Source organism: Ranitomeya variabilis, chromosome 1, assembly GCF_051348905.1.
Source record: "Ranitomeya variabilis isolate aRanVar5 chromosome 1, aRanVar5.hap1, whole genome shotgun sequence".
Lineage (NCBI taxonomy): Eukaryota > Metazoa > Chordata > Amphibia > Anura > Dendrobatidae > Ranitomeya > Ranitomeya variabilis.
Genome location: NC_135232.1, coordinates 629,692,835 through 629,705,853, shown reverse-complemented (window position 1 = coordinate 629,705,853; position 13,019 = coordinate 629,692,835). Strand labels below are relative to the sequence as shown.

Genomic DNA, 13,019 nt, shown 5'->3' with positions numbered 1-13,019 from the left:
AGACAAAATGAATTTAGGTTGTACAGTACCAATGGTGACAGACCTAGCGAAGTTTTTTGTGCGCTTAGAACAATCTGAGATAACATGAGCAGAATCACCACAGTAAAAGCACAACCCATTCTGACGTCTGTGATTTTGCCGTTTAATTCTGGTCAGAATCCTGTCACATTGCATAGACTCAGGCTTCTGCTCAGAAAATACCGCCAGATGGTGCACTGGTTTGCGCTCCCGCAAACGCCGATCAATCTGAATGGCCAAAGACATTGACTCACTCAGACCCACAGGCGTGGGGAACCCCACCATAACATCCTTAATGGCTTCAGAAAGACCCTTTCTGAAAATCGCTGGCAGGGCACACTCATTCCATTGAGTGAGCACAGACCATTTCCTAAACTTCTGACAGTAAACCTCTGCTTCATCCTGACCCTGACACAAAGCCAGCAAGTTTTTCTCTGCCTGATCCACAGAATTAGGTTCATCATAAAGCAAACCCAGCGCCAGAAAAAACGCATCTACATTACGCAATGCAGGATCTCCTGGCGCCAGGGCGAATGCCCAGTCTTGAGGGTCGCCACGCAACAAAGAAATAATAATTTTAACTTGCTGAACCGGATCACCAGAGGAACGAGGTCTCAGAGAAAGAAATAATCTGCAATTATTTTTAAAGTTCAAAAACCTAGATCTGTCTCCGTAGAACAACTCAGGAATAGGTATCTTAGGCTCTGACATAGGACTGCGAACTACATAATCCTGAATGTCTTGTACTCTAGAAAGTGAGATGATCCACACTAGAAGACAGACTCTGAAGGTCCATAGCTGCAGCTGAATTCTGAACCACCCAGAGATTAAGGGGAGGAGAGAGGCAAGACACACTGCAGAAAAAAAAAAAAAAATGAACTCAGGATTTCTCTTATCCCTCTTTTGCGATGCATTAACTCTTTACTGGCCTGCTGTACTGTTATGATCCGGTGGTAGGATTACCAAACTGACCCGATAGGTAAACCAGAATATTAGGACGAGCTCTGGGGATGTGGAAACTATACTGACCGCAACACCGAACCTATCCAATACACACTAAAGGCAGCCGTGGAGCGTTACCCAAAAACCTAGACGCCCCGTCACAGCCCGAGGAACCAACCACCCCCAGAGAGAAAGCCAAGCCTCACTTGCCTCAGAGAAATGACCCCAAAGTTTAGACAGCCCCCACAAATAATAACGGTGAGTTAAGGGGAAAATACAAACGCAGTAATGAAAAACAGGTTTAAGCAAATGAGGCCCGCCAAAGCCAAACAGACTGAAGATAGTTTTGTACTGACCGCACAGATCCCTTGCTATCAAAAACTATCCACGCAGAAAATACAAGAACCCCCACCCCGACTCACGATGTGAGGGGCGCACTCTGCACCCCAGAACATCCAGCAAGCAAAAATCACATATAAGCAAGCTGGACTGAACTCATCATATAATAAAACATATTTTCAAGAGAAAACTGAGCAAACATGAACTAGCAAGACTTAGCTTCTCCAGATGGAGACAGGTCACAAGGAGGTCCAGAGAGATCAGAACCAGTACTGAATACAACGACAGCAGGCAACAAACAAAGGTGCAGGTGGAGTTAAATAGGAACCAGCAAAGCAGGAAATGAGGCAGCTGAGCCCATCTCCAGACCCGCAGTATCGCTAAAGGCCACCAGAGGGAGCCCAGACGGAATTCACAACAGTTCACTAGTTGTATCATGTTGGACACTTTTACTTCTGGAAGACTACATTCTTGTTTTGTTGAGTCTATTATTATCCCTAAGAACTGTTGTACTTGTGTTGGGATAATTCTGGACTTCTCCAGATTCAATAACCACCCTAGATTTGATAGGGCTGCCATTACTTTGTCTAACTGCTGACTGCAATGGAGAGAGGATCTGCCCATCACTAGGAGGTCGTCCAGATAAGGGACAATTAATACATTTTGCTCCCTTATCCTCTTCACTGCCCCTTCCCCGCACATACTCACAGGGCCCGCCGACCCCAGAATGTGCCTTCAGGCACGACGTCCATCCATGACCGCGGCAGGGCCCCCAGCTGCCTGTATTCTGCCCGATGGTCCCCGGGATCCCACGACGATATGGTAAGCTGTGGGTTCCCAGTCAGGGACAGGAAACCGAACTGAGGTGGAGGAGAGGTCCCGCCTTTTTAACCTGTGGGTTTCCTGTCCCTGAGGGCGGATCCCTCTCTCTCCGTGGTGCCGTCATGGGGGTAAGAGAAAGACAAATATAGGCCCTTACTATCACTAGCTTTCACGGAGCACCTTATGGACCCATAAATACCGGTTGGGGATGATCCGTGTCTGTCATCAGTTTATCCCTTGTGCCAGACGCTGTACTGGACTCCTCGCTATGCAGCGATCCTGAGTGTCCTTTACCGGTAGCATCCTGGTGTCCTTTCTGGGGTCGTCGCTTCTGCTGCTGCTGCTGTGGCAGCGGCGGTGGAGATGACCTGGATAGGGGAGATACCTGCTCTAGGTCGCTCATGGCAGGCGAACGCTGGTCAACTTCGATTAGAAGCGTTTGCGCCCAGGTGTGCTTCCTGTTAAATAGCGGTGTTTTTTGCGCCCTTTTGCATGCCCACGCATGCTTAGTGAATCGCCCTGGGCGAAATCGCGTTCTTTGATCTCGCGCATGCGCAGTGAACCGCCTCACGTGACAATCGTGTTTCCTTATCCCGCGCATGCGCGATGAATCAACTTTTGAAATTCGCGTCTTCTTATTCCCGCGTCGCGCAAAATCTCGTTCTGATCTTGAGCATGCGCACCCAAGAAGGCGCCGCACGTTTGTGTTGGATCCCGGAACCCCCAGGAGCTTCAGCCGGCAGACTGACGCTTGGGGGAGGCAGTGTGCTGGCCCCCATCCACAGAGGGACCCCCCTTGGATACTGCTGCTGCTCTTACCTAAAGATGTGGCCGCGATTCCTCCTTGCCACCTCTCCTCGCACACCCTAGAGGCCCACTAGCCCCAATGGTGGCGTTTCGGGTCACCACACCAGCCGAGGCAGGGGGACCCCCGCTGCCTGAGTCGGACTGATTGGCCAAGGAATCCCACGACGATGTTGTCTTCTGTAGGTGAGTCTGTAAGTCTCCCATCAAGGACAGGAAACCATCTGATGCGGGAGAGAGGTACCGCCTTTTTATCTGTAAGTTTCCTGTCCTTGTTGGGCGGATCCCCTCTCTCCGTGGTGCCGTCATGGGCGTCAGAGAAAAAGTGCGTATTATAGTCTGAAAAATATGGTAACTATTTTTCCTCTTACCCATGACACACACATCATAGACGATAACCAAGGGATCCTCTGATAGGGAGGATCTTATACCTGAAGAAAGAACCCCAAAATATCCTAGTTCAATGGGTAGTGCTTCAGGAAGGAAGATTGTGAAAGTTTTAGATATTTAATCAAGATAATTTCTCTATAGATTTGGTTTACGACTTTTCCTTCCCCCTCCCCCCAGAGGGTCTATATTTAGAGACTTCACTTAAATGTATCATTGGTTATCTTCCTCAGATTTAATTAGACATTCTGCACCCAACAACTGAAATACATAGAAACTGGTACTAATACTCAGCATGTTATTGGAAGCAGAAGTTAAGCGATTCAAAGAACCTGGTAACCTTAAGGCTTTGAATTAGGGTTTTTACCTTAATATTGTTGATATTTTCCATTCAAGGCTCCCTTTAAGGCCAAGATCTGGCCTGTAACAAATACTTCTACTGCCAATGATCATATAATTGTTCAAAATGTATCCAACTCTATGCTATCAAGTGTATCATGGGCATCCCAGAATGCTAAAGGAGTTCCAGTAACCAGCAGAAATATTTAATACTTTGTTATATCCCTGTAACGTTAAATCCACCCAAAAAATGTATTTTGGCCAAGTGATCACATTGTTTGAGATTTCCATCATGGGAATTCCTGGATACCGCATCCTAGCCAATTACTAAAGAGCTGATACAACTAGAACAAACAAAACACCGATCTGAACTATTCCACATACAGAAGAGCTATGATCCACTATTCATACAGGGATGATAGAACTTATCATATTCTCTATAATGGCATCAATTCTGCAACTTAAATGGATGATAAAAATACAATTTAACCATGAAGATTGTTAGATGAAAATAGTTCAAATGCAAAACGATAACCATCACTTGTTTTCCCTCTTTCTTACCTGAGGAAACAACTCAGTCAGAAAGAGTTCTAGACCTCATATGGTATTGGTCAAATCCCAGTTGGTCTTAAGCCCAGGTATTAGCATCCCATCCTGTTAAACACATACCTTGGAAACCACATTGAAGGGAGAAGTGGAAGTTGCCTTTTTATTTTGTGCTCAGGACTTCCTGTCCAGTAATAGGGGCAGATCCTACTTTATCTCATGGGTGAGGTCATGGATGAGGGATAAAATGTTGTACTGAGGAACCATGACCTCTATTGTTTGAGGAACAAATTGAGGCGCAACATATACCTCTATTTCCAATGATCGGAACAGGTATGCCTTATCATTTGTGGTGCGGTATTGGTATACAGTTTCATACAATGTTGAGTCCTATTCCACAACTGTTGTAAGGTAGAATATGGTAAGCACCACTAAAGTAAATAAAAATTACAGTCCATCATTACTTCAAGACATAAAGGTCAGTCAGAAAATTGCTAAAACCTTGAAGGAACCTTCAGCTGCAGTCATGGAAAAAATCAATCATTATGATGAATCTGGCTCTCATGAGGACTGCTTCAGGAAAGAGAAACCAAAAATGAATTTACTGCATAGGAAGTTCATCAGTGTTACCAGCCTCAAAAAAACCCTAACTGACAACGCTTCCAGTAACAGCCGTCATAAGTGATGCACAGACATCAAGTAGCAGACACATCACAACTGCAACTGTCCGTTGAGACTGAGAGTAGACCTTTATGGTCGAATTGGTGGAAATCTGTACTGTAGTATGTGAAACACGGAAAAGGTGAGTGGATGATTTCATCATGTGTGGTGCTCACCGTGAAGCATAGACGTGGAGGCATGATGGTGTGGGGGTGCTTAGCTGGTTATATTGTAGGCAATTTATTCAAAATTCAATTTATCCTTAACCAGCATGGTTACTACAGTATTCTGCAATGACATGTTATCATAACAGCTTTACAATTAGTGGGACAATCATTAATTTGTCTTGCAACAGGACAATGACCCAAAACACCTCCATGCTATATAAGGGGTTTATGACTAAGGGTACCGTCACACAGTACCATTTTAATCGCTACGACGGCACGATCCGTGACGTCGCAGCGATCGTATGATTATCGCTCCAGCGTCGTAGACTGCGGTCACACGTTGCAATCACGGCGCTGGAGCGATGCCGAAGTCCCCGGTAACCAGAGTAAACATCGGGTAACTAAGCGCAGGGCCGCGCTTAGTAACCCGATGTTTACCCTGGTTACCAGCGTAAACGTAAAAAAAACAAACAGTACATACTTACATTCCGGTGTCTGTCCCCGGCGTTCTGCTTCTCTCCACTGTGTAAGCGCCATAGCCGGAAAGCACAGCGGTGACGTCAGACGTCACCGCTGTGCTCGCTTTCCGGCTGGCAGACGCTCACACAGTGCAGAGAAGCTGAGACGCCGGGGACAGACACCGGAATGTAAGTATGTACTGTTTGTTTTTTTTACGTTTACGCTGGTAACCACGGTAAACATCGGGTTACTAAGCGCGGCCCTGCGCTTAGTTACCCGATGTTTACCCTGGTTACAAGCGAACACATCGCTGGATCGCTGTCACACACAACGATCCAGCGATGTCAGCGGGTGATCAAGCGACGAAAGAAAGTTCCATACAATCTGCTACGACGTACGATTCTCAGCAGGATCCCTGATCGCTGCTGCGTGTCAGACACTGCGATATCGTAACGATATCGCTAGAACGTCACGAATCGTACCGTCGTAGCGATCAAAATGGTACTGTGTGACGGTACCCTAAGAGAGGGATGGCGTGCTGCAACAGATGTCATGGTCTCCACAATCACCCAACCTCCACCAATTTGAGATGGTTTGCGATGAGTTGGAAGAGTGAAGGCAAAACAGCCAACAAGTGTTCAGCACCTATGGGAACTACTTCACAACTGCTGGAAGCCATGAAGGTGACCACCTGATGAAGCAGTAGACAGATTGCAAAAAGGGGTGTTAAGTCATCAGAGTAAAAAGGAGTACTGTACTTTGAAAAATCTGAGGTTTAACACATTATGGTTTGTTTCATATGTTTCTTTACTCCTTGTTTTACTTAGGTGTTCCTTCGTTTCGTGGTTTTATTGCCTTCAGTCTGAATCTACTATGTGCACATTCAAGTAAGAGCAAGGAAAAACATTACATTAACAGAAAGTCCAAACCTTTGACTGGTACTATGTATTTTACAAAACAGGGTAGTGGGTACAGCGCTCTACCTGTCATCAACTTGTTCTTGATCAACATGATCTGAAGGGTCTTCTTCAGTTTCCACTAGAAAGAATAAATAATAATAGTTTAAGCTACAAATTTAACCTCGGTCCGTGGATTTTAAATTACTACATTAAAGAGAACCCGTCACCCCGTTTTTTCCGTATGAGATAAAATAGCCGGATTACTTACGGTAATGCTCTTTTAATGAGTCCATGACAGCACCCACTGGAGAGATAGGGATCCGCCCCAAGGAACAGGAAACCTACAGAGACATAAAAGGGGGCGGTCCCCCTCTCCTCCTCAGTTTAATTTCAGAGTACCCGGAGGACCGCCAGTATTAGTCAATCATAATGTATCATCCGAATATAAACTTCATAGAAGTAATTACATTGGCTTTTAATAGGGAGGGATGTGACTGGGTGCTGTCATGGACTCATTAAAAGAGCATTACCGTAAGTAATCCGGCTATTTACCCTTCGCCATGACAGCACCCACTGGAGAGATTTCCAGAGACCAACACCTAGGGGGGGACCACCGTGCTGAGGATAGTCCTGCCAAAGTGTAGGTCAGAGTCGGATGACAGGTCAAGCCTGTAGTGATTATAGAAAGTGGAAGGAGCCAACCATGTTGCAGCCTTACATATATCCTCGATTGGCACGTTCCTTTTTTCGGCCCAGGAAGAAGCCATGGCTCTGGTGGAATGTGCTTTGATGCCCTCCGGAGGTTCTTCATTTTTCATGGAATAGGCCAACCGGATAGCATCTCTTATCCACCTGGATAATGTTGCTCTTGTGACTCCATATCCTTTCTTTTTGCCCTGGAAGGATATGAACAGAGCCCTACTCTGCCTCCAACTCCTAGTTTTCTCAATATATTGCAAAACTACTCTCCTGACGTCTAGAGTATGAAATTTTTGTTCTTCAGGAGCAGAGGGGTCTTTAAAGAAAGTAGGAAGATGTATCTCTTGTGACCTGTGGAACTTCCCTGCTACCTTAGGAAGGTATAAGGGGTCTGGTTTTAAGATTAGTCTGTCATGAAATGTGAGAAGGTAAGGTTGATCTATCGACAAGGCCTGAATGTCGCTGACTCTCCTAGCCGATGTTAAGGCTACCAAGAAGGCTGTTTTTAGCGACAAGTGTTTCAAAGATGCTGTGTCTATAGGCTCAAACGGAGATTCTGTTAGAGAGTCTAAGGCTATGTGCACACGTCAGGATTTTGTCAGGATTTTTCATCAGGTTTTGTAGCCAAAACCAGGAGTGGGTGATAAATGCAGAAGTGGTGCATATGTTTCTATTATACTTTTCCTCTAATTGTTCCACTCCTGGTTTTGGCTACAAATCCTGAGGAAAAATCCTGACAAAATCCTGACGTGTGCACATAGCCTAAGACTAGGTTTAGATCCCAAGGAGCTACCCTAGGTATGTGGACCGGAGTAACTCGTTCACAGGCCGTGATGAAGCGGGATACCCATTTATTACCAGCAATATTATGGCCATAGAGGGCACCCAGAGCGGACACCTGGACCTTTAGTGTATTAACCGACAGACCTAACTCTTTCCCTTTCTGTAGAAATTCTAGTATAGATTTTATTGGGACTTCAGAGGGGTTTGAACTAGTATGGAACTGAAGAAACTTCTTCCATATTTTGGTGTAAATTTTTGTTGTAGATGGTTTCCTGCTAAGCAGGAGTGTATCAATTAGGCCTTTTGAAAAACCCCTGGAATTTAATATCTGCCTTTCAAATTCCAGGCCGTCAGGTGGAGGCTGTCCACCTGAGGGTGGAAGAAAGGTCCCTGAGAGAGAAGGTTTGGGATTGAGGGAAGGATCCGTCACCGACATCGACCGCAGGCACGAGAACCATGGTCTCTTGGGCCAGAATGGTGCTATCAGTATTATCCTGGCCTGCTCTTCTCTGATTTTCCGTATTACTTGTGGAAGCAGAATTATCGGAGGGAAAGCATATGCTAGCTTGAATTGCCAGGGTGTTTGAAGAGCATCTAGAATGTCCGGGTGATCTGCACGGGACCGAGATGCGAATTTCTGGACTTGTTTGTTCTGTTCTGTAGCGAACAGGTCTATCTGGGGCTTGCCCCATAACAATGTTATTTTGTGGAAAATGTGAGGATTGAGACACCATTCTCCTTGGTGAAGAGTGTGTCGACTTAGAAAGTCTGCTTGTTGATTGTTCTCTCCTTTGATGTGGACTGCCGAGAGGGACAACAGATGCTTTTCGGCCAGGATTAAGGTTTTGTTTGCGGAAGACATTAGAGCGTCTGATCTTGTGCCGCCTTGTTTGTTTAAATACGCCACTGTCGTAGTGTTGTCTGAACAGATTCTGACGTGGCTTCCTCGTAACTGTGGGAGAAATTGACGCAGTGCATAGTTTACCGCATTCAATTCTTTCAGGTTTGATGAATATAAATTCTCATTTTTATCCCAGGTTCCCTGGCAGAATCTATCTCCCATGTGTGCGCCCCACCCGTGGGGACTAGCGTCCGTAGTTATCGTGTGGGATGGTGATATTACCCAAGGGACACCCCCTGCTAGGCTGTTTTTATCTAGCCACCACACTAAGGAAGATAAGACTTTCTCGGATAAAGTTATTTTTGATTCAAGGTGCCCCAGAAATTTTCTCTGTTCCCGAAGTATCTGGTGTTGCAACGTTCGGGTATGAAGTTGTGCCCACTCAACGGCTGGAGTACAGGAGGAAAGGGATCCTAGTAAGGACATTCCTGCCCTCAGGGACATTTGAGGTTTGTGAATGGCCGCCACTACTTTCCCTTCTATAAGAGATATTTTTTCTTGGGGAAGTAGACATTTTTGTTTTATGGAATCTAGATTGAACCCTAAAAATGTCTGAAGAGAAAGTGGGATGAGTCTGGATTTTTTATAGTTGACGATCCAGCCCAGGTTTTCTAAGGACGAAACAGTGTCAGCTAATCGTTCCGCACACTGAAGGGACGAATTTCCTACAACTAAAAAATCATCTAAGTAGGGAATGATTAAGGTGTCCCTCTGGCGAAAGTAGGCCATTACCTCTAACATTACCTTCGTGAAGATCCTAGGTGCCATGGAGAGACCAAAGGGCATGGCTGTATACTGGAAATCATGAATCTCCCCCTCAAGAGTTACTGCCACTCAAGTATTTTTGATACCTGCTATGGATAGGGAGATGGTAGTAGGCGTCTTTTAAATCAATGCCGCCCATTTTACAATTTGGAAAAAGGAGCTTAATGGCCGATCTAATAGACTCCATTTTAAACGTATAATTTTTAATAAACGTATTGAGTTTTCTAAGATTTATAATTGTTCGAAATGAACCATCGGGTTTAGGGATTAAAAATAACGGAGAGTAGAACCCTCTACCCTCTAGTCCCTTTGGCACCCTAACTAAAACATTTTTAACTATGAGACTTCGAATTTCCAGTTCAAGGGCCCTCTGTTGCACTGGGGAGGAAAGGGCTGTTAAAATAAAAGAGTCATGGGGAATTTGGAGGAATTCTATCTTCATTCCTTCCTTAACAATATTTAGAACCAAGGAACTTGACATGATTTTTCGCCATTGGGGAAAGAAAAATTTTAACCTACCCCCTACTGGGGTGTCTGGTGTTTTAAAATTTATTATCTCTACGGAAGGGGGGGCCGTTAAACATAGTGCCACCCTGTTTTCCCTCTCTTGTGGCCCATCGTGACGATCTTTCATTTTGTGTTCTTTTCCCGAACGGTCTCTTCCTAAAGGTTTTCCTATAGAAAGGAATTGAGGGGTCAGGGAAGGCTTTTTTCCTCTCCTTCGCTTTTTTGAGGATCTCGTCTAATGCTTTCCCAAACAAAAACTCACCCTCACATGGAATAGCACAGATCTTAGCCTTTGACTGCGTATCCCCCTTCCAGCTCTTCATCCATAACGCACGTCTGGCATTATTAATCAGACCCGCTGATCTTGCTGCAAGGCGAAGAGAGTCAGCTGAAGCATCGGCCATGAATGCTGCTGCACCTCTAATTAGTGGTATCACATCCCGCAATTTTTGTCTGGAGACCCCCTGTTCGATCTGTTGATCCAACTGATCAATCCAAACGAGCATGGATCTAGCTGTGCACGTGCTGGCAATTGATGGCTTAAATATGCCCGTGGAAGCTTCCCATGATCGTTTTAGTGACTATTCTGCTTTCCGATCTAGAGGATCAGAAAGTAGGCCCGCATCCTCGACTGGTAGAGCTGACTGTTTTGAAGTGGAGGCGACTGCAGCGTCCACCTTAGGAACTTTAGTCCATGAAATTAACTCCTCATCATTAAAGGGGTACTTCCTTTTGGAGGCTGACGGGAGAAAACCTCTCTGGTCCTGTTTCTCCCACTCCCTCTTTATCAGTGCCTTAACCGCAGGAATTACTGAAAAGGCTCTTCTATTCCTCTCTGCCAACCCTGCAAACATGATGTCTTGCGCAGTTTGGTCGTCTTTTGCATCCTCACAACCTATTGTATTCCTGATGGATTTTACTAGGTTGTCCACCCCATCAAGGGGAAAACAAGTTCGACCCTCAATGTCCGAATGTGTAGAGGAAGAGGATGACGCCTGCGAGGAGTCTGAGTGGATAACGCCTTCCTCCTCGGACTCAGAGCTGGATACTGCCTTTTCTTTACCGGATTTTTTAGGGGGGGTACTGGCTTGTGAGATGGCCTGTAATTCTTCTCTAATTATGGCCAGTATATCTGTGACCGACATAGATGGACTCTGCATTGTTTCAGTCATACATTGATTGCAGAGTTTTTTGGGGTGGGAATCTGGGAGAGGCTCGTCACAACGCACACTGTTTGTGCTTAGATTTTTATCTCCTTTTGGCCTGGGTGAAGAAGACATTTGTGGAAAAGAGTGTCAGCTTTATAGGCAGAGGGGAATTACACTCACCCAGTGAAGCTGTACGGTACCGAAATAGGAGGTTGCGACTTTCTGGATCTTGAATCCTTGGTCTCGCTCCTGTGGCTGGCATCTGAGGACCTTCTGCTGGTTGGCTCACCTGCTGGGTCCACTGTTTTGCCTGGGGACGACATGTTGCATCGCCTGTGCGTTTGCAACTACCCCCTTTTTATAGGGCAAGATCTGGTCAGCTTTTTTTTTTTCCATTACCCCACAGCGGTGTACTGCGCATGCGCGAAACCGCGCTTTCCCTCACCGCTGTGTGGGTGACCCGGAAGTGCTCACCCGCCCCGGGGCAGTATGGGGATTATTACACCGCTTCCATGCACGCGCAGCCGCCATCTTGCTCGGCCTGCGCTATGGAGCGGTGTGCCGGCTGCCGCTGCAGCTGTGCCTCAGATCCCGGACCTCATACCTGCCGGTCCGCGTCTGGAGCTCCTTCAGAGCCGCACCTCTGCCGCGTTACCTCGTGGAACCGAGCGGCCTCTCCCGGACCAGGCGTTCCACATGCCGGCCAGACGAGGGGGGAGCCGTCTAGCGGAGTCTCCCCCGACGCTGCTTCTGGACTGCATCCCCTGCCGTTCTCGCGGAAACCGCACAGGCGGATGCGTCTAGCCCAGGTACGCTGTAGCTCGGAGAATCCAGAGATCCTGTCCCCTGGGAACAGGAAACCTAAACTGAGGAGGAGAGGGGGACCGCCCCCTTTTATGTCTCTGTAGGTTTCCTGTTCCTTGGGGCGGATCCCTATCTCTCCAGTGGGTGCTGTCATGGCGAAGGGTAAAATACTGTTAAATAGGGCCTGAGCTGTGCATTACAATAGTGTATTTTGTGGACCCCGATTCCCCACCTATGCTGCCGAAATACGTTACCAAAGTAGCCGTTTTCGCCTGTCAATTAGGCTGGTCTGGTCAGATGGGTGTGGTGTCTTCCCCCAGATCTTGCTTATTTTTCCGTTGGTGGCGTAGTGGTTTGCGCATGCCCAAGTCCAGAATCCACTGCACAGGGGAGGGAAAAGAGCGCGATCTGCGCTATTCCCCTGGTGATCGGTGGGGGCGGCCATCTTCCTGAGGCCGCGCGTGCGCAGATCAAGCGCTCTGCTGCCCGGGGCTTCAGGAAAATGGCCGCGGGATGCCGCGCGTGCGCAGATGGAGATCGCGGCGGCCATTTTCCTGAAGCAGAGTTCGCATCTCTGCTTCAGGAAAATGGCCGCCGCGATCTCCATCTGCGCACGCGCGGCATCCCGCGGCCATTTTCCTGAAGCCCCGGGCAGCAGAGCGCTCGATCTGCGCACGCGTGGCCACAGGAAGATGGCCGCCCCCACCGATCACCAGGGGAATAGCGCAGATCGCGCTCTTTTCCCTCCCCTGTGCAGTGGATTCTGGACTTGGGCATGCGCACACCACTACACCACCAACGGAAAACTAAGCAAGATCTGGGGGAAGACACCACGCCCATCTGACCAGACCAGCCTGATTGACAGGCAAAAACGGCTACTTTGGTAACGTATTTCGGCAGCATAGGTGGGGAATCGGGGTCCACAAAATACACTATTGTAATGCACAGCTCAGGCCCTATTTAACAGTATTTTTATCTCATACGGAAAAAACGGGGTGACAGGTTCCCTTTAAAGACGTGGATGAAAGAA

At 47.0% G+C, this 13,019-nt stretch overlaps 1 protein-coding gene across 4 annotated transcripts in view; it reads right to left on the bottom strand.

Annotated features, from left to right (window-relative positions):
- Window positions 1–13,019, bottom strand: part of EXD1 (exonuclease 3'-5' domain containing 1) — a 178,305-nt gene that overhangs the window by 130,358 nt on the left and 34,928 nt on the right. For all 4 annotated transcript variants that reach the window (XM_077293348.1, XM_077293359.1, XM_077293375.1 and 1 more), the window contains exon 4: window positions 6,467–6,521. In XM_077293348.1, the coding sequence (XP_077149463.1) occupies window positions 6,467–6,521 (55 nt within the window). The remainder of the gene's footprint in view (window positions 1–6,466; window positions 6,522–13,019) is intronic.